This window comes from Littorina saxatilis, linkage group LG8 (assembly GCF_037325665.1).
Source record: "Littorina saxatilis isolate snail1 linkage group LG8, US_GU_Lsax_2.0, whole genome shotgun sequence".
Classification (NCBI taxonomy): Eukaryota; Metazoa; Mollusca; class Gastropoda; order Littorinimorpha; family Littorinidae; genus Littorina; species Littorina saxatilis.
In genome coordinates this window covers 1,369,002-1,389,212 of record NC_090252.1, presented here as the reverse complement: position 1 = coordinate 1,389,212, position 20,211 = coordinate 1,369,002, and the positions used below count along the sequence as shown (strand labels likewise).

The window sequence follows — 20,211 nt, the reverse complement described above, 5'->3', positions numbered from 1 at the left end:
AGTCCGAGGTTTCATTCTTCTTGAAAGAAGTTAGGGACAAATTTACGATTGGGGTTTCTAACTGCCAGGGTGGAGTGTTTGTTGTCAAAGGATCGTCACAGACAGAATCAATATCTATAACGGCCCTTTCACATTCAGAAAGCATACGTATGCCGAAAGTTGGTATTTCAGTAGGTTTGGCTAAAAATTTGTCCTTCAGAATGGGATTAATAACACATTCATGAGCAGGGTTTTCGGGGTTAGCCTTTAGCTTAAGGTAATAGTTCATGGAAAGCCGAAGTCTGCGGATCTCCAGAGGAGGTTCTCGCGACTCGGCATACAAACTATCCACTGGTGTTGTGCGAAAAGCACCCAAACAAACTCTCAGACCCTGATTGTGGATGGGATCCAAGGCCTTGAGGACATTTCTCTTTGCAGAACCATAAACAATACAACCGTAGTCCAGCTGTGGACGGACAAGAGACCGATAAAGACGTAACAGAGTTGCTCTGTCAGCCCCCCAATCCGTGTGACTTATAACTTTGAGAACGTTGAGACCCTTTTGACATTTGGTTCTTAAATATTTGATGTGGGGTAAAAAAGAAAGGTTGCTGTCAAAAATCAGACCAAGAAATTTGACTTGTTTAGAAACTTTAATATTATGGTTGTTAATAAAAAGAGAAGGCTGAAGAACTTGATGTTTTTTCCTGTGGAAATGAATACATTCTGTTTTAGCCAAGGAAAATTTGAATCCGTTTTCTTGAACCCATTTTTGAACTTTGGAAATACACAGCTAAAGCTGCCGTTCAACCCCTACTAGTGTTCTTCCTTTGGCAGAAATTTCAAAATCATCAACAAAAAGAGATTTGTCTATGCCAGACTGGACGTGTTTGACGATGTTATTGATTTTAATGTTAAAAAGTAACGGTGATAAAATACTCCCTTGAGGAACTCCCATCTCCTGTTCAAAAGAATCGGAGAAAGTAGAACCTACTCGGACCTTAAACTCCCTTTCGGTAAGAAAATTTGAAATAAAAATGGGAAGATTCCCATCAAACCCTAAGGTTTTAAGATCTGATAAAATACCATGCTTCCATGTTGTGTCATACGCCTTTTCCAAATCGAACAAGACGGACACAACGTGCTCTCCGCTTACCAGAGCGTTACGAACAAACGATTCAAAACGAATCAAATGATCCGTTGTACTTTTATGTTTTCGGAAACCGCACTGGACTATGTCCAAAGCGTTGATCCTTTCCAAGTGCCACAGCAACCTCTCATGCACCAGTCTCTCCATCGTCTTACAAAGACAGCTGGTTAAGGCTATCGGCCGATAATTATTTGGATCCGAATGATCCTTTTCGGAATGGGAATAATTATGGCCAGTCAGGAGGAAAAGTTCCAGTAGATATGATTAAAAATAGTTAAAAGAACTGTCAGGGAGATGACCCAAAAGTTGATAATGGATATCATCCGGCCCTGTAGCGGAGTCATTGGATTTTAAAATGGCATCGAAAGGGGAATTGTAATCTTCCAAATTGGCAGAATCAAAGGAAACGGGTGTGGCTTCAGATTTATTGTTGAAGCTAAGATATTCGTTTTTCTTGTCGGTTATTACTCGACCATGTTGTTTGAGGCATTGGACAACCTCTTTACGATTTTTACCTTTAATCTTACGGATAATCTGCCATACCTTCTTGCTTGAAGTTTTGAAATTAAGTTTAGAGCAAAAATTGCGCCAAGAGGCTTTTTTACTCTTTTTGTAAATGAAACGGCTTTGAGCTCGAAGTTTTTGGTGAGCGATCTTATTGGCTGACGTAGGGTATAGATACATATGCCGTTGAGCTCGTTTACGCTCCTGATTGACAGCTTGGCACTCTTCGTTAAACCAAGGTGTTTTTGGACCTTTGGGTTTAGAGGAAGATTTGGGTATGCTGTCTTTAGCGCATTGCACCAAAAGGGTGGAAAAAGTTAAAGCCGGGTCTTCAGAATTTAGAACTTCTGGGGTTATTTGTCCTAAAGTGGAAAGACGAAAAAAATCCCAGTTAGCTTTGGAAAATGTCCAGTGTGGAAGGGCTTCCTCGCCCTGATCCTCTTCAAAACTGACAAAACAGAGAAAATGGTCACTTCCACACAGATCCGAATGGACAGACCATTTCAAATCAAGAAACAAAGATGGATGGCAGATAGCTAAGTCCAAATGAGATTCTTCTCCGGATTGCGTTAAAAAAGTACCCTCTCCGGAATTTAAAAGACACAAATCCAAGTTATCGATGACATCTCGATAATCTTTCCTTGAATGTTGGAAGATTCCCCAACGTCGGGAATGGCCGTTAAAATCACCTACCAAAAGGTACGGGGTTGGTAATTGATGTATTAAGTATTCTAGGTCATTTTTGGTGACTGTCATAGATGGCGACAGATACAAGGAACAAACAAACATAGCTCTATTACAAGAAATGCAAGTCGCTATTGCCTCAAGGTTAGTGTCCAATTGGACCTGATTATAAAGAAAATCAGAACGGATACAAAGTGCATTACCGCGACCTGATGACCGCAATAAGCAGCTGTACCCAGGCAGTGATATATTTTTGTTAGGGCCTATAAGCGTCTCCTGTAAACAGATTGCAATAGGATTACTTTTCAAAAGGAGATGAAGTTCCTCTTGATTGGCATTAAAACCTCTGATATTCCATTGTATTATAGATGCCATTAAAAAGGTTTAGTATTTTAAAAACAAATAAAACTTTATTCAGTGCCCGATCCTCCACCCCCCTCCGACGCAGGGTAGAACCGGCTTGATTCATCCATTTCTGATTCTCCACCCTCGTCAGACAAGAGGGAGAAAGGGTTTGTCAAAGAAATGAGCGATTTGTCTCCCTTTTTTATTCGGGTAGGCAAGTCAGGCCTGACCCTGGCCTTGGGAGACCTCGAGGGTCTACCCTCAGAGTTTGATCTTGACGGCTGGGAGGAAAGATCCGATCTGCTGATCGAACCCGTCCGCCCAACCCCCGAAGACCCGGCCGAATGAGTGGAGGTTTTCTTTTTCCTCCATTTGGTTTCGGCTTTAGCGGCTTTATGCACGGCCGCCTGCGTGACGTTAGCGACGCCAGTCGAAACTGTTGTCTGAACCTTCACACTCTCGGCAACCGTAGCCGCCTTCTCACTGGTATGGGCAGCAACAGCCGCCTTTACTCCGCCCTGGTTAATATTTGCCACAACATTCTCAAGACGATCGATCTTTTTAATGAGAGTGTCCAAGATTGTAGTCACCTTAGTGAGAAAGCTCTCAAGAGACGAAGGTGTAGTCGGTGTCGCAGAAGGAGTACCAACAGCCCTGGCGTATGTGGACGCCGAGGGCTGTGCCATCTGGGACATGACCTTCTGTTTCGCCTCACCGAAAGAGCATCCCTCCGTTGTTCTCATCTTTTGAATGGCTTCCTCCGTTTTCCACTGGGGACATTCTTTAGAAGCAGAGGAGTGTTTGCCCCCATAGTTGTGACACTGTTTGGGTCCCTCGCATTCACCCTCATGTTTTTCCTTTGTACAATCTCTGCACATTTCCTTCCCCCCGCAGTTTTTGCTACCGTGGCCAAACCGTTGATAACGATAACAACGCAGAGGGGAAGGGATGTACAGAGAAACCGGAATACTTTCAAACAGAACAACAACTCTTTTGGGTGCAACAGCTGTACAGAAAGTTAGGAAGAGAGTGTTTGTTTCCACTCTCTTTCCTTCTTTATCCGTTCTGGACACTCTGTGTACGACGATAACGCCTTGTGACGCCAACCCATCTTTCAACTCCGCACAGCTCATACCTTGGAAGTGATATGAGCGTGCCACACCCCGAGAGGTGTTCAGGTATGAGTGGCTCGTCACGGAAATCATGAAGGAGTTAGATCCAACGCTCAGGGCGGAACCATGGCGGGACAAAAGAAGATCCGATACCCTCCTGGTGGGGCAATCCACCAAGAAGCTACCATCCTTCTGACGTTTCACTGACTGAACTGATGAGGAAACCCCCTGAAACCACTTCTCAAGAATAAAAGGTGAAATCTTTCTTTGACTGTCATTCTGAAAATGAACTACGAGGAATCGGGGCCAAGCGCCCCGTACCCCTGCTGCAGCAGCAGTAGCTCTAGATTCATCCTCGCTGTCAGAATCTCTGTCTTTCCTTTTCTTGTTTAACAAAGTTATAGATGTCATAACACGTAAGCTCAATGAGGTGGGAAATACACGGTCACTCTTGTGAGAGCCCCCGTGACAAGGGAAGGGCCTAAAACGGTCATTTGGCGTCAACCCAAACTAAAACCAAACGCATGTGCTTACGACTGAATATTAAGGTGTCAGCCATTCATCCCCTGGTCACACATGACAAACTCGGGATTCACCATACTTTGGAAAAGAAGTGGAAAACTTTATGGGTGAGAAAAGGAAAGAAAAAGGACTTAGGGTAGGCAGAAATAGAGAAGAAACAAGAAAAAGATCCTAATAATTAGGTTCACGGCATCGAGAGTGATGCGACCTTCTCTCAGAAGATAGTAGAGAAGGCTCCCCCATCCACCACCCGGGGGACGCGCCTCTACGCCAATTAGGGGGCGCGAGGAACTAAGTTGTGAAGGGCAGTTGACCGTTCTACCTGGGGAGGGTTTGCATTATGTTGGTGGTATATATACTTATATAATCATCCAATTTCAGTAAAACTTCGGTCACGAATTAAATCATACACTGTGCAGAAATTGTTTTTTTGATGTATGGCACACAGCTCCACAGTGTGGTTGTTTTTTTGCAACAAGTCAACACTGTATTTATAATACTTCAAAAAACATCACAGGAAAACGCAAACTTTTTTTACGCGTCAAAATGAGAATGTCAAAATTGACACATCAACTGTGTAGAAATACGATATTGGCACTAATTACGACAACAAATTCAAAATGTTTGACAATATTGAGGCATTTCTGTATTAAAATAACACATTATGGAATGGAAAATAGAGTTTTTGTCAAAATCCCAGGTAGTACTGCCACCTTAAGGATGATTAAAAAAAATAATAATATTTTTTTAATTTTAATTATTATTATTATTATTATTATTTGTTGAAAGAAACTTCTTGAGGTGTGACTCTAAACACATGCCCCCCTCCAAAACAAGGTTTTTGTAAAAAAAAAATATTGTAAAATGAATAAAAATTGATTTTGGCAACTGTCTCTTTGTGACTGACACTTTCCGATTATCCCCCCCTTATGTTGCAATTTTCCAGAGAATGTGCAATACTAAATGTGAGAACATTTTTGTTTCTGACTACACATACCATGTCATGAGACAATTTGATGTCAAATCATTGTACCCTTTTCGGGACAACGGAACTCATTTTCTAGGCTTCTTATGGAGCCAGACCCTGTGGTCTATATTAAAATGAGCAACGAGTGTAAATCTGGTAGGACACAGCAAGCCATGTAGTAGTCTGTTTATCCTAAATACCTTACTTAGGTGTAATCAACTAAAACAAAATTCCCTTTTGGAACCTCGTCTATTCCAAAGCATCGTGCAATATTTGACGTCAAAGCAAAGACGCGTCAGTTAAAAAAGTGAACCGTGACGTTAAATGTTTTAACATAGAGGGGGAATCTAGACAAGGGTCGTGGTGTATGTGTGTGTGTGTGTGTGTGTGTGTGTGTGTGTGTGTGTGTGTGTGTGTGTGTGTGTGTGTGTGTGTGTGTGTGTGTGTGTGTGCGTGTGTCTGTGCGTGTGTGTGTGTGTGTGTAGAGCGATTCAGAGTAAACTACTGGACCGATCTTTATGAAATTTTACATGAGAGTTCCTGGGTATGATATTCCCAGACGTTTTTTTCATTTGTTTGGACAAATGTCTTTCATAACGTCATATCCGGCTTTTTCTAAAAGTTGAGGCGGCACTGTCACACCCTCATTTTTCAATCAAATTGATTGAAATTTTGGCCAAGCAATCTTCGACGAAGGCCGGACTTTGGTATTGCATTTCAGCTTGGAGGCTTACAAATTAATTAAAGACTTTTGGTCATTAAAAATCTGAAAATTGTAATTACAATTGTTTTTTATAAAACGATCTAAAATTACGTTCATGTTATTCTTCATCATGTTCTGATTCAAAAAACATACAAATATGTTATATTCGGATTAAAAACAAGCTCTGAAAATTAAAAATATAAAAATTATGATTAAAATAAAATTTCCGAAATCGTTTAAAAAAACAATTTCATCTTATTCCTTATCGGTTCTTGATTCAAAAAACATATAGATATGATATGTTTGGATCAAAAACACGCTCAGAAAGTTAAAACGAAGAGAGGTACAGAAAAGCGTGCTATGCAGCACAGTGCAACCACTACCGCGCTAAACAGGCTCGTCAATTGCACGAGCGGCGGACTACGGTCATTGTGAATAAATGCAGTGCGTTCAGTTTCATTCTGTGAGTTCCACAGCTTGACTAAATGTAGTAATTTCGCCTTACGCGACTTGTTTTTTATTCATGAAAGCCAGGATGAAATACTCACAGTGCACAGTCAACACTGTGGTGTCGCTCTTTGTAGACCCCAGAGAGTTAGATGCCACACAGTGATAGCTTCCTGCATCGTCCAGTTGTACGCTCGGAATCGTCAGGCTAGGGTTGCCGATTGTCCCCCCTGTGTAGTGCCTGATGCTGAATGTTGCCAGTGGTTGTCCGCCCTTGTACCACTGGAGTGACGTCAGGGGCGGGCATGCCTTAACGTCACAGCCTAAAGTGGTGTACTGACCCTCCGTGCTGGTCTGTGATGGGTTCATTGTAACGTTGGGCTTGTCTGCAAAAGAATCCGTACTGTGTAGTTAGCGAGCGGTTTGTTTGTAACTCGCACTTATCTCTATCTTACTGACACTGTGTCTGTATCTGTCCGTCCATCTGTCTTTTTTTGTCTTTGTTTTATTAAGCCGCCATTAGAATAATGGGGGGCTTACTGGATTCGCTCTGTCTGTTTGTTTGTTTGTTTGTTTGTTTGAGGCGGGCGGGCGTTGAGGCGGGCGGGCGTTGAGGCGGGCGCGCGCGGTCAGTCGGTCGGTGTTCGTCGGGTAAGACTTGTATCTCTGGGTCAATTAAGCTCAAATTTTGTGAAATTGTTAGAAATAGGCTTTGTTTTGTGTATGCAAAAAAAATACATTCCTAACGGTAGTCAAACGGAAGATATTAGCTTTCAACGGACAAACCGAGCCAGGGGACGAAACCAGGGGACGAAACCCACTCACGTGTGCGGGAATTCCCGCAGGTTACTTCCCTTTCCCCTTTTTGGTTCACTGATCTGTATTTTTAGATCAGTGTTTTGGTTTGGCAGCCGCCATGCTTTTGTTCAATTTCATTTTACGTCCTCCGATATTTGGATGCTTCGTTGGGCGGTAACAGTGGAGTTTGCTTTATTGGTGTGTGTGGTTCCGTGGTACGGACTCGTTTGTCAAATAATGTTTTGGTCTTATGTTATTACTAGCATTTTGTTTCTCACTTCGACAACATACTCAGTTTGCTGAAAAATAACTTTGATTTGAGTTATCTCCCTTCCTTAGGAACGTTTTAGAAGATAGTAGAGATTCAGGGCCAAAAACATATAAATATGTTATATTCGGATTAAAAACAAGCTCTTAAATTAAAAAAATATAAAGATTATGATTAAAATTACATTTCCAAAATCAATATAAAAACAATTTCATCTTATTCCTTGTCTGTCTGTCTCTGTTCTCTTAGCTTCCCCTCTTTGTCGGTGACTACTCTCTCTCTCCCTCTCTCTCTCTCTCTCTCTCTCTCTCTCTCTCTCTCTCTCTCTCTCTCTCTCTCTCTCTCTCTCTCTCTCTCTCTCTCTCTCTCTCTCTCTCTCTCTCTCTCTCTCTCTCTCTCTCTCTCTCTCTCTCTCTCTCTCTCTGATTATGGTTTGAAACAGTTTTGCGTGACTTAAAGTGTAACTAAACAAGCAGAAAGGAAAAACATCGTTCAGCAACCTTTACACTTTGATATGAAGAAGGGCCTCATATACTGTCGAACTGCGAAAAAAAATAAAAATTCTCTCACTCCGACACTGTTTGACGGACATGTGAAGTGCGCGCCAGGAACGACAATCTTCTTAGTTTACCTGATTAATGCCCTTAATTTTTGGTTCTGGTACTTTCAGTTCCGGCTGTTGTCATCAATCTACCAAAATAAAAGATCGAACGGAGTTTTCGATTTTTATTTCATGGTTCAGAAAATTATTGCTTATTTTCTGAAGTCAACCGTTTTAGCGAATCTTTCTTTAATTCTTAAAAGTCATTTCAGCCTCACACAACACACACACTAACTGACACATACACACACACAAACACAGACGCGCACACACACACACACACACACACACACACACACACACACACAGCACACAAAGACACACATCGTATATGGCGGAGATGTAGAGGTTACACGGTGAAGCTCGCATTTTTCATGATCCGCTAACTTCGACCATTATTTTTGATAATCACTGAGACGAGGTATGTAACCTCTTTATTCCTCCTTTCTTCAGTTATTCAAAGAAAAGAGGAGTTTTTGTGCGAAAGGTTGATCGAATGCGCGGTTGTATCATTCAATTCTGTTAACACTTCTTGTCAGTTTCCATGTTTTGAACTAAAATCAAGTACACAGTTATGTTGTCATTCTGCTGTGGCGGTAAAGGCAGATAGTGTGTGTTCTGTTCATGTTTTGGTATCGCTCAGGAAATGTTCTTTCCTCGAATGTGACTAGCAGACGAAGTTTTACACCCGTGTTCCAACGTTACAAACTGGATGAAGTTCAGTTTTCTGGGCCAAAATAGTGTATGAAACCGCTGCATGTTCTTTAAGCTGATTAAATGTTTTCAATTGATTGCGTGTGATCTGTTTATAAAATGAAATATTGTTGAAAACTGACCGTCGGATTGCAGTCTTGTCGATGCAGCCGAAATCTGGAAGGGGAACTACTCGTGTCGCTAGACAACGTATGAGAGTTACTTTTCCTTGGAATCTTGCTAACAATAAACGATTGTACACGGCAGATCTTAATTCAGAAAACAACCAAACTCATGAATTTTATATTGAGATTCATGTGTTCAAGCCTGTGGTTGCTGGTTTAAATGCGGTATGGTTGTATTGTTTGCTTCAGAAATGTATATTTTGTACATTAGAGTGTTCTGAACTTTTGAGTCGCAAAAAGTAGATCCACAATGTGTACAGTCTCTACCCATGAGCTATCGAGGATTCAGGCCCGTTGTTGGGTAAGTGATTTTGGTTGTTGGGTAAGTTACCGAAAAATAACTAACCCTACAAGTTTACAGAGAGAAAGAAGCAGAGGGGTGGAGAAAGACCGAAAAGCTGAGCCATGCTCAAACCCTGTAAAAGTGAAAGCCGGTTCCAGAACCGATGAAATCTAGGATGAAATACTCACAGTGCACAGTCAACACTGTGGTGTCGCTCTTTGTAGACCCCAGAGAGTTAGATGCCACACAGTGATAGCTTCCTGCATCGTCCAGTTGTACGCTCGGAATCGTCAGGCTAGGGTTGCCGATTGTCCCCCCTGTGTAGTGCCTGATGCTGAATGTTGCCAGTGGTTGTCCGCCCTTGTACCACTGGAGTGACGTCAGGGGCGGGCATGTTTGAACGTCACAGACTAACGTGGTGGACTGACCCTCCGTGCCGGTCAGTGATGGCCGTACTGTAACTTTGGGCTTGCCTGCATAGTGTTTTGAATCGAATCATACAAATCGTCCTATTGGAGCAACAAGTCTGCATCTCAAAGGAAACAGGTTCTTTTGAGATATTCGCGCAAGACAATACTAAAGCGTTTCAGTGTCTACCACCTTTCAAAATCTTATTGGTCAGACTTGATTTGTTTAAAAGTTATTGAACAAAACCACTTGTTGCATTCAATAAATCTGGGCTCTTTTTCTGAGCAACAACAGCTTATCTGTATGTTATGCCATGCAACAATTGTTTACTTGTTTACAGTACTATTAGACGAGCGGCCAAAGAGCCTATTTTAATGCACAGTCGGTACTAGTAGGGTTTGGGACATAGCACATGGTGGCCGCCATTATTAGCCTCGGCTTTCCCATATGTGTGTGGGGCTTCAAACCTCCTGTTAAAATACACGTGGAAAAAAAAACTACTTTTGGACAGGAATTAAGATAAGTGTCGTCGCGGTTTTGTTTGCTTGTTTAGGGGCGGGGATGTAGCTCAGTCGGTAGCGCGCTGGATTTGTATCCAGTTTGCCGCTGTCACCGTGAGTTCGTCCCCACGTTCGGCGAGACATTTATTTCTCAGAGTCAACTTTGTGTGCAGACTCTCCTCGGTGTCCGAACACCCCCGTGTGTACACGCAAGCACAAGACCAAGTGCGCACGAAAAAGATCCTGTAATCCGTGTCAGAGTTCGGTGGGTTATAGAAACACGAAAATACCCAGCATGCTTCCTCCAAAAACGGCGTATGGCTGCCTAAATGGCGGGGTAAAAAACGGTCATACACGTAAAATTCCACTCGTGCAAAAAACACGAGTGTACGTGGGAGTTTCAGCCCACGAACGCAGAAGAAGAAGAAGAAGTTTGCTTGTTTTGGGATGGGTTTTTTCCGACATCAGGTCCAATCTTTTTTCGTTTTGTAACTTGTTCTTTTCTTTAATTCTATGTTCCTAAACCTTTATGCGTAACTTTCTTTATTTCTTTCTTTATTTGGTGTTTAACGTCGTTTTCAACCACTTATTCGTCACTAAAAATGTGTCTAGTTTCTAATGGAGTTCCATATCGATACACACCGACACATATTTTGCAAGCACAAGAAGAGTAATTGCTATCTGAGTGTAAATATTCAGAATTATGTACAATACCAATGAATAATTATACAAATTAGATTGTTGTTTGCTTTTTTAAGATAGAATTTCTCTTTATTGTTTTACCAATATTTTTTTTGTTACAGGAATAGAACAAAAGGTCAATGAAATCTATTTCTCTAACACAACACGAGCTATGTCAAATCTGCACTATGGGATTTACCCATTCTAACAACAGAATATTTATGGAATGTAGTACGAAGGATACCACAACGCAACAGTCTTAATTTTGTTTCTTTCATTAAACTAGTAGTATTTTTTTTGTACAAGCTCGAAACCGAATTTATAATTATTTCCAAAATAGTGCTGTAATAGGTTTGCCTACTGTGTTTTGTTAAAGGCTGACATAGTCCTATTTAATTAGTTTAATTACTTCCAGGGCTTTTCCCATCGTTGCGGGGATGTATAAATTAAGCTTCCTGCAAAGTTTTAGGTTTGAAGTCCTTACCAATTACGAGAAATAATTAATTCTTTATTGCATTGTTTAGCAACAGTTCTCCAGGACTTGGCCTATTTTTAGACCGTAAACAAGAGATGGCGTCGGAGACAGTCAAAGCGCGGTTGCGTACAATGGCAAAAAAGATAGAAGTAAACCCGTCTAAAGCTGTCAAGGCCACTAAGTCTACTGAGAAGAGAAAGTGGACTCGATCCTTGCTTCATCACCACGCAGCACCAGCGCTGGGTAGCGCTGAAAGAAAGATTGTTTTCGTCAGAGGCCCATCGCTTCAAATTGAGAACCAAGTACAAAGGGGTTACTGAACTCGCCAACTTTTTGCTGGACACGTGAGTTAATAGGCTTATTAGAAAATTAGATGTACTTGTAGCTTGTCAGCTCAAGCCTGTGGCCTTATTCTTGCGAATATGTGCTGTGAGAGATCGTATAATTTCCGCCTGCGCAATTTCCAGAAAACATCCACTTTCACTTTGAGACTGTTCTGTTTACATTCGACACTATCAACACCACTTTGCAATACTGAAATAATTTGTTCTGTGTTCGAAAGCTACAGCCAATCGTTATTATATCCCCCCTTAGGTACAGTTTTATAACATTATTGGCACATGTAAACAATATGAATTAATGAATGAACGCTACGAATATGGCAGTCTTTTAAGGATTATTCGGATCTGCAGGGAATTCATGAAAAACGTTTGACAGCAAATGTGTGTTGTTAACCCGTGATTTGTAAAAATGTAAAAATGTAAAAATATCGCATTCCACAAAGTAATGCATGCCTTTTATTATTATTAATTTTTCTTGTTTATAGCCTCTACGCTGATAGCCAGGGTTGGAGGGATATTTTGGTTCAGATTCTTCCAAAAGCACCAAATTTGGCCCAGAGGTCGCCCATGCCATACTGTTTCAATTTTTGCCGACCGCCAAGATTAAAAACAAGCTCTGCAAATTAAAAATATGAAAATTATGATCAAAATTAAATTTCCAAAATCGATTTAAAAACAATTTCATCGTATTCCTTGTCGGTACCTGATTCCAAAAACATATAGATATGATATGTTTGGATTAAAAACACGCTCAGAAAGTTAAAACGAAGAGAGCTACAGAAAAGCGTGCTATCCTTCTCAGCGCAGCTACTACCCCGCTCTTCTTGTCAATTTCACTGCCTTTGCTACGAGCGGTGGACTGACGATGCTAAAATTGCAGTGCGTTCAGTTTCATTCTGTGAGTTCGACAGCTTGACTAAATGTTGTATTTTCGCCTTACGCGACTTGTTGGCTCACGAAGTGTAGCCTATGCGATCGTAACTTTGTCTGTCTGTGCGTTTGTGCGTGTGTGTGTGTGTGTGTGTGTGTGTGTGTGTGTGTGTTTGTGCGTGTGTATGTCTGTGGTAGAAACTTTAACATTTCCGAGTCTATGTGTGAGTGGTTATCCAAGACTATGGATAAAGCTCGCATAAGATTACGTCACGGTCAAAAGTGTTTGACGTCAATTAATGCATCATGACGGCATGCCTCCCTGTAGTCTTTCTCTCTCGCGTGGTGTGTGTGGTCTCGGTGATTGTTATTTTGAGCGGGCCGAGACTATTTGGCAGTCGTGTCCATGTAAGTAGTAGTCCTTGCGGCAGGGCAATAACCCCTTGAAAAATACCTCGGAAAATGTTTTAATGGTTTTGGGTAGTTTAACTCCTGAAGTTTACAAATCCGCAGGATGACATCTTTAAATCCTTGGGCAAATTGAGACAAAATTAATTATAGGAAAATTAGCAAATGTTGATTTTTTTGTTTAGACACAAAAGGCATTCCATAGAAAAAAGGGCTAGAATGGCGTCATAACTTCATGACGTCGGGAAAACGTAATGAGTAATATGACGACACGTACAGTATGGCCTGTAGTGTTGTCCGTGTCCGTACTTGAGCTCCTCTTCCAAGACAAAAAACAAAGGCATTTGACGTGTTTCATTCTGCTAAATGGAAACAATTTGCACATGAGTGTGTATGGAATTACATCCAGGCTGAGAAGATGTGAAACCTGTGTTATTCGTGGACTTGTGATTAGTGCGTATGGTGTGTCGAAGATAAAACTTGTAAATTGATCTTACAAAATGGCGGGCGATGATCAAAGAACATCGTAAGAGACTAGTTTTCTCCGATTTGATTGTTTACCAGACGATAGAGCTATTTTAGATGGAAGCGTATACCATCTGGTGACAGCTGTTCATTAACCAGTGTGTTCGTAGGAGTGCTTGATTTCTCTGCAGAAGATCCATGCGTGAAAATCGGTGAAGTCTTTCAGCAAATGTCGCAGTTTGTAAGCGAGTGCTACAGGTGCAAAATCTCAAACAACATATCACGTGAGAGATATGAAACCTGGCTAGCTAGAACCTCCAAGCACCAGTCCACATAAATCAAAAACTACCGCCCACATCAGCCCATTGCTGAACGTCCATCTGAAAAGGGCTGTATTGCAATTCTACGGGGATCTTCCAAATCTTGATCCAGTTGACTTCGGGTGGTTGTAGGATGGGCAGAAAACCGCCTGGAGTAGAACCTACACCAACTGAAGTCATGCTAATTTTGAAGTGTGGCTGTGGAGAAATTTACCATGTGCAACAGCATGCTGTGGTTGCGCAGTCGGTCAATGTGCGTGTGCCATCTTATGTCGATGTCTACTCCTTGGAAATTGCACAAATCCGCACTGGTCATCCATCGTAGTCATCCGCACTGGGCATGTGCAACAGTCACCTTCACCGGTCACCCGCACTGGTCATCTGGATCGGTCATCCACACTGGTCATCCTTTGCGGTCATCCGCACTGGTCATCCTTTTGTGATCATCCGCACTATTCATCATTCATGATCATCTGCACTGGTCATCCGCACAGGTCATCCTTCATGATCATCTGCACTGGTCATCTGCACTAGTCATCGTTCATGATAATCTGCACTGGTCATCCGCACTAATCATCCGCACTCGTCATCCACACTGGTCATTTTTCATGATCATCTGCACTGGACATCCGCACCGGTAATCCGCACTGGTCATCTGCACTGGTCATCCTTCATGGTCATCTGCACAGGTCATCCACACTGGTCATTCGCACTGGCAATTCTCACCGGTCACCCGTATTGGTAATCTACATGACATCCTGCGTAATCATCGGGCGTTGTCATTTATTGGTCATCAGGCATAGTCATCCGCTACCATTTCGGCAATTGAAAAAAGGATCGATGGTGGCTGCCCTCAAACTGGAAACTCACTGCATGACCATGTCATCTTGTGTGGTAAACCAGCGTGGTCATCCCGCCTGGTCATCTGGAGTGGTAAACTACACATCATGGTTGAAAACGACGTTAAACACCAAATAAAGAAAGAAAGAAACTACACATCATCCTGTGTGGTCATCGGCGAGGTAAAGTGCATACTAACCAGTGTCCCTGGTTCGTCGCCATGACCTTTACGTTATGAGATAGAGGTCTTTTGTATGTGAGACATGGTACATCAGGTTTAGCCTCTTGACATGACGCCTAATACACCTCCTCGGGGCGTCACTAACTGACACAACACTGTGTATATATGGTGTCAAAAGGGATTCCATGTGACGAATCGCTTGGCGCTGTGACACCTTACAGGCCTTTCGTCTGATGTATACATTCCTCACCTGACTAGATCTTCTTAAAAAAAGAGCACAAGATAACTTTAAGTTATTGTGGGTATTACAGCCACTTTTCCAGGATTAAGTTGTTATCTGCTTGCTCACCGACCAAGTCACTCATTGATTCTGGAACCCACCAGGATGGTAGGGCCACTTCAACGACGAGCGCTTCATAAGCTGTCTCCACCTCTAGCGGCTGTGAGCAATTTTTGGGAAGTTGCAAAACATTTCCCAATCCACTCTGTAATGATATCTGTCCCTCTGTTCATTTGTCTTCTCTATCTTCTCTTGAGCCCGCTTCTTCTTGTTACATGGCCATACAATCTCAGCTTCGTCTTCTTGACAGTGATCTTTGAAGTGATGCACGTGATGGTTTTGCAGACATTAAAATATATGACCTTGAAATTGTTTGACCTTGAAAACGTGTGACCTTCAGTGTTGGTGAACGTTTTTATTCATGGCAAGTTTTAAGAAGATGAACACATTTCGTCATTTTATCTTCAAAAATAGTATAATCCTTTATCATTTGAATGAACATTTGACATTCATATGACCTTGAAATGCGATGAAGGTCAAGCAAAGTGCAACAGTAATCAAAGCCCACAACACATAATATTATAAGCTTAAACCATTAGCTGTAACTGAAAAAATATATTGCTAAAACTAACTATATATATCATCCTGCTCAGTTAACCAGTTTTAACGGTCCCTCAACAGACCAGCCATTCGGGTTATAGTGTCTGCTAATCATGGAACTGTTGTTATGCATATTAACTCCCGTTTTATCTCCCGGAAAACATAAATAAATACAGTTCTGCTAGTTTATAGCATGCAGTTTTGACTATTTTGCAGTCTGGAATCCATCTTGTCCGCCATCTTGAATACATCAAAATGCCCAAGGATGACAGAGTGTCATCCGTCGGATCTGTAATCTACAGACATCACAGAGTTCAAAACAGTCAAAACATTCTCCGAGGTATTTTTTGAGGGGTTAAGGTCAAAATCGGGAAATGACGACCTGACTATAGGCTACATGCAGACAGACAGATCTAGATCTAGTGTCTCTCTTTCTTGCACAGTGTCACCTAAGCTTACTGTGTGTGTGGGTGTGTATGTGTGACGGAGTGATTGAGTTTGTGTTACTGTTTGTCTATTTCTTACGTGAGCCTTGAAGGCTTCGCCTCTTGTTTTGCTTTTTGTTTTACAGCGAAGACTTTTTCAAAATACGTACATATACTGTTCAAAAAAAAACCGCATAGCTTGTAATATTTGGTTAATTTAGTTATATGGCTACAAGGATATCCACCAAACTGCAGAAAATGTTTATCTGGTCGTCGACCTTTCGTCCATTGCCACAAGTGAGCTCTGCACGTGACGCATGCGTTATCAGTGGCTACAATGTCAAAATTGCTCATTTGGCATGACCACTCGTCATGCTTCAGTGTAATCTCGTGAAACTCGGGGAATATTGAGCTCCCACCATGTCTTCCAAAACCCATAAAAGCGGATTGTTCGCCACAAAGAAATCAGACGACAATTCAGCGACGAAAGATGGCCCGATTGAGCAGAGAAGACCGCCAAATTGCATTGGGTCGTTTACAAGCAGGCCAAAGTCAAAGTGCAATCGCCAGGCACTTCCACGTGTCCCAGAGCACCATCAGTAGACTGTGGGTCAGGTTTCAAGCCACTGGCTCCGTTGCTGACTTGCCACGAGCGGGAAGACCAAGGGCGACAACTGCTGCTCACGACCGCTTCATACGGCTCCGCCACCTCCGGAATCGTTTCCTGTCGGCCTCATCTTCTGTCCAGGCTCTCCCCGGGCCACACCGATTATCGGACCAGACCGTGCGGAACCGCCTGCATGAAGCTGGTTTGAGAGCTCGCAGACCTCACAGAGGAGCTGTCCTCACCCGCCGCCATCGCCAGAACCGAGTGCAGTGGGGCAACCAGCACCTTTGCTGGACCGTCCGGAATCACTGGAGACACGTGTGGTTCAGCGACGAGTCCTACTTCCTGCTCCAGCGACATGATGGTCGGAGGAGGGTCTACCGGAGAGTAAACGAACGTTACGCGCCCAACTGTGTGGATGAGGCACCCGTTCATGGTGGTGGAGGCGTCATGGTGTGGGGGGCGATCAATACCGCTGGAAGGAGCACCCTGGTGCACGTCCAAGGGCGCATAACTGCCCAGCGATACGTGGAGGAAATTCTGCGCCCACACGCCCTTCCTCTTCTGGCTGACCAGGATGCCATATTCCAGCAGGACAACGCTCGCCCGCACACAGCACGACTCACCACACAGTTCCTCACCGACCACCATGTCCAGGTGCTTCCCTGGCCATCCATGTCGCCAGACATGAACCCGATAGAACACCTCTGGGATGAATTGGACAGACGTGTGCGCAGGCGAGAAGAAGCGCCGGCAAATCACCGCGATCTATTGCAGGCACTTCAGGAGGAGTGGGACACCATCCCACAGCAAGATATCCGGCATCTGATCCAGTCCATGCCCAGAAGGTGCCGGGCAGTTGTTGCTGCTCAAGGCAGTCACACCCCCTACTGACTTGACAGCCTCGGCACCCAATCGTATTGATTGACTGATTGATTTGAAGATGCAAATGAACTGTGTGTGCATTCAACTGTGTCCATACCAAATTTCAAACAAATAATCTAAATATTGGATTTTCTGTTAATTTTTTCGAAAAATAAAACAAATTTGGCAAGTAGCAACTATGCGTTTCTTTTTTTGAACAGTATATATTTTGTGCAACAGGTACTGAGCTGGCTGTTCATAGCCTATAAAGGTTGTATACGTCCTATCGGAAGGCGGGGAACGAAATCATTAAAACGTGTCCTTTGAAAAAGATTGCGCAAAACTCACCAATCACAGTATTTTGTGTCTCTTTTGAAACGGACACAACATTTGATCCCGAGGAAGAATGCTTATGAAACTTAAGACACGTATAGGGATACAACCACTTGCTAAGCATGCACAATTTCAATGATGTTGCATATGTCTCTGTGACGTTACCAACGTTCACAAAGTGTTAATGGAAAACCGTCACAACGTCTATTCTTAGGTTCTGTTTCTTTTCACATATGACACGCATAGAGAAGAGAGTATTTGTCAGCGTCCTGTGTAATTTAAAGAAACTGATTCGTGTCGTTTTATATCTATTGCATTACAACTGCAACTACCCAGGACAAAGATTCTCAAAACCCTGGATTTCTTGTCGTTTTCAACCTTGTTGGCGCTCACTTTCACACGTTGGATCAGTCTGACTGCGCGGCAGTTTTAAACAAAATAGGTAAGCCCTGTTGGCTACGACTCCAACGAAACTCACTGATGTAAAATATATGAAATATTGTTTAGTTTTATTGGCCTTTTTTTCACGATTTAAGGAGAATCATGCTGTCAAAACCCCTTATGTTTGTGAGTAGGTATTAACAGGGACCTGTGACGTCATACCCAAATAATGCTCAAATCTTTAAACCAATTTGTTAGCAGAAGAAAGGCAATTCGTCATATACCCATATATTTCTGACCTAAACACTGCTGTTTAACATGAGATCTGTTGCACTGAAGAAATATCCTCTTTTTGTGTGCTCAGTGTCGTTTGGATGTTTTGCCTTCGAATTGTGAATTGACGCTGCTAATGCTGAGTTCCACGACAAAACAATTTAGAAAGTATATTCATATGTCTTCCATGCCATTCAACTTGTTTGTGGGAGTACCGACTGACCTAGGCAGTAGGTCTCACCAACTAGTATACAGTGCTCATTCTGGACTTTACATCGCTTACCTGTCGCTCGACGTCACGTTTGACGTCATCGTTGCAGGTGTATTATTCAAACAATATTCCGCAAGCTCAACCTACATTCAGTGACTACATGGCATAACTTGTACTTCTTTATTCTATGTAAATCATGTTACCCAGAGAGTTTTGTACAACGCACTAAATTCTGTTTTTCCTTCAGTGAAACGTAAAACCGCCCAAAACGGTATGCACCCTAATTTTTGCAGTGAAGGTTCAATAAATATGGCGCACATTGTCAACCACAGATACATTCCATCTTCTTACTTTATATTGACGGGCATTTTGGAGGTTCAAATGTAAATAAAAACCAGCACTGCCTGAAAATGCAAGGATACGCATAGGCGTTATTTGTCTGAATGAGACTCATCACACAGTTATCGTCTCGCGCATACATTTCTTTACAGGTATCTTTATAACTGTTGCCACTACGTTTAGACCAGGCATTTTTCTATGTATTTACGTACATGTTAGGTCCATTACACTACCTTACACCTGTCATAGTGTCTCTCAAAAGGCTTCCATGACAACTTTGACTTACACAATTAGGGGGTGTTCTTCGGAAATGAACTCTCACACTTAGTGTTTATAAGCTATCTCATCCGAGGTAATTGCAACTAAAAGCCCGATGAATGCCCTTACCTCTGATATGTATGTGATTAGATTGTGGCTTACAAAACGTCTTTGATAAGATTTGACATTATCCAAAAAAGTGAATATGACGTGACGTAACACAATTTCTGAAATGCAAGGCCTCCTGGTTGCACGCAAACACATTTTTTCACTTGCTGTTTAACACCTTCCAATTACTTGATAGTTCACTCAGAAATATCTACTCGGACAGTATTTGATCGTTGCAAAAGAGAGCGAAATAAAAGGGGCAGAGGTGGGAATCTGCCTGTAGCTTCATTTTCTGGCGAATGACTTGATATTCACATTTTCACAATAGCTTCAGATATAAATGGGCTACAACATCTCACATTCAATGGCTATTTCAAAAACTCAGATGCATGTTTTAGCTCTTTAAATGAAAAACTCAATAGCGCTACACAAACTTCATATGAAAAGACACGCTGTATTCTATTCATGCAATGCATATCTTCAATTTTCCGGTTTATCAACATAATTTACAAGCCTCTTATATTATAAACTTGGCCACACAATTATTGCAACAATTTTCAAACGTTCAGAAAAGCGTTAAACCACAATCCATTTTAATTGAACTTTATATGCTGGAAAAGGTAATTATGTCTACTGTTCATATCATTTGTTGAATTACGTAACTTTTCCGAAAGATCTAAATAAATATTCTTATTAATTTAGGGTTTAAGGACAAAAAATCGTGACTTTGCATGCTAAGCAAAACATGGTTGAGGCAATTGGTGCCAAAGTTTCAGGCAGATCTCAGTGCTGGTTTATTATT

The 20,211-nt window shown here is 42.1% G+C and overlaps 1 protein-coding gene across 2 annotated transcripts in view; it reads right to left on the bottom strand.

Moving 5' to 3' along the window:
• The window catches only part of LOC138972510 (uncharacterized), a 323,114-nt gene that overhangs the window by 277,841 nt on the left and 25,062 nt on the right, over window positions 1–20,211 (bottom strand). For both annotated transcript variants that reach the window (XM_070345157.1, XM_070345159.1), the window contains exons 6-7: window positions 9,430–9,714; window positions 6,515–6,799 (exon numbers count right to left, since the gene is read on the bottom strand). In XM_070345157.1, the coding sequence (XP_070201258.1) occupies window positions 6,515–6,799; window positions 9,430–9,714 (570 nt within the window). The remainder of the gene's footprint in view (window positions 1–6,514; window positions 6,800–9,429; window positions 9,715–20,211) is intronic.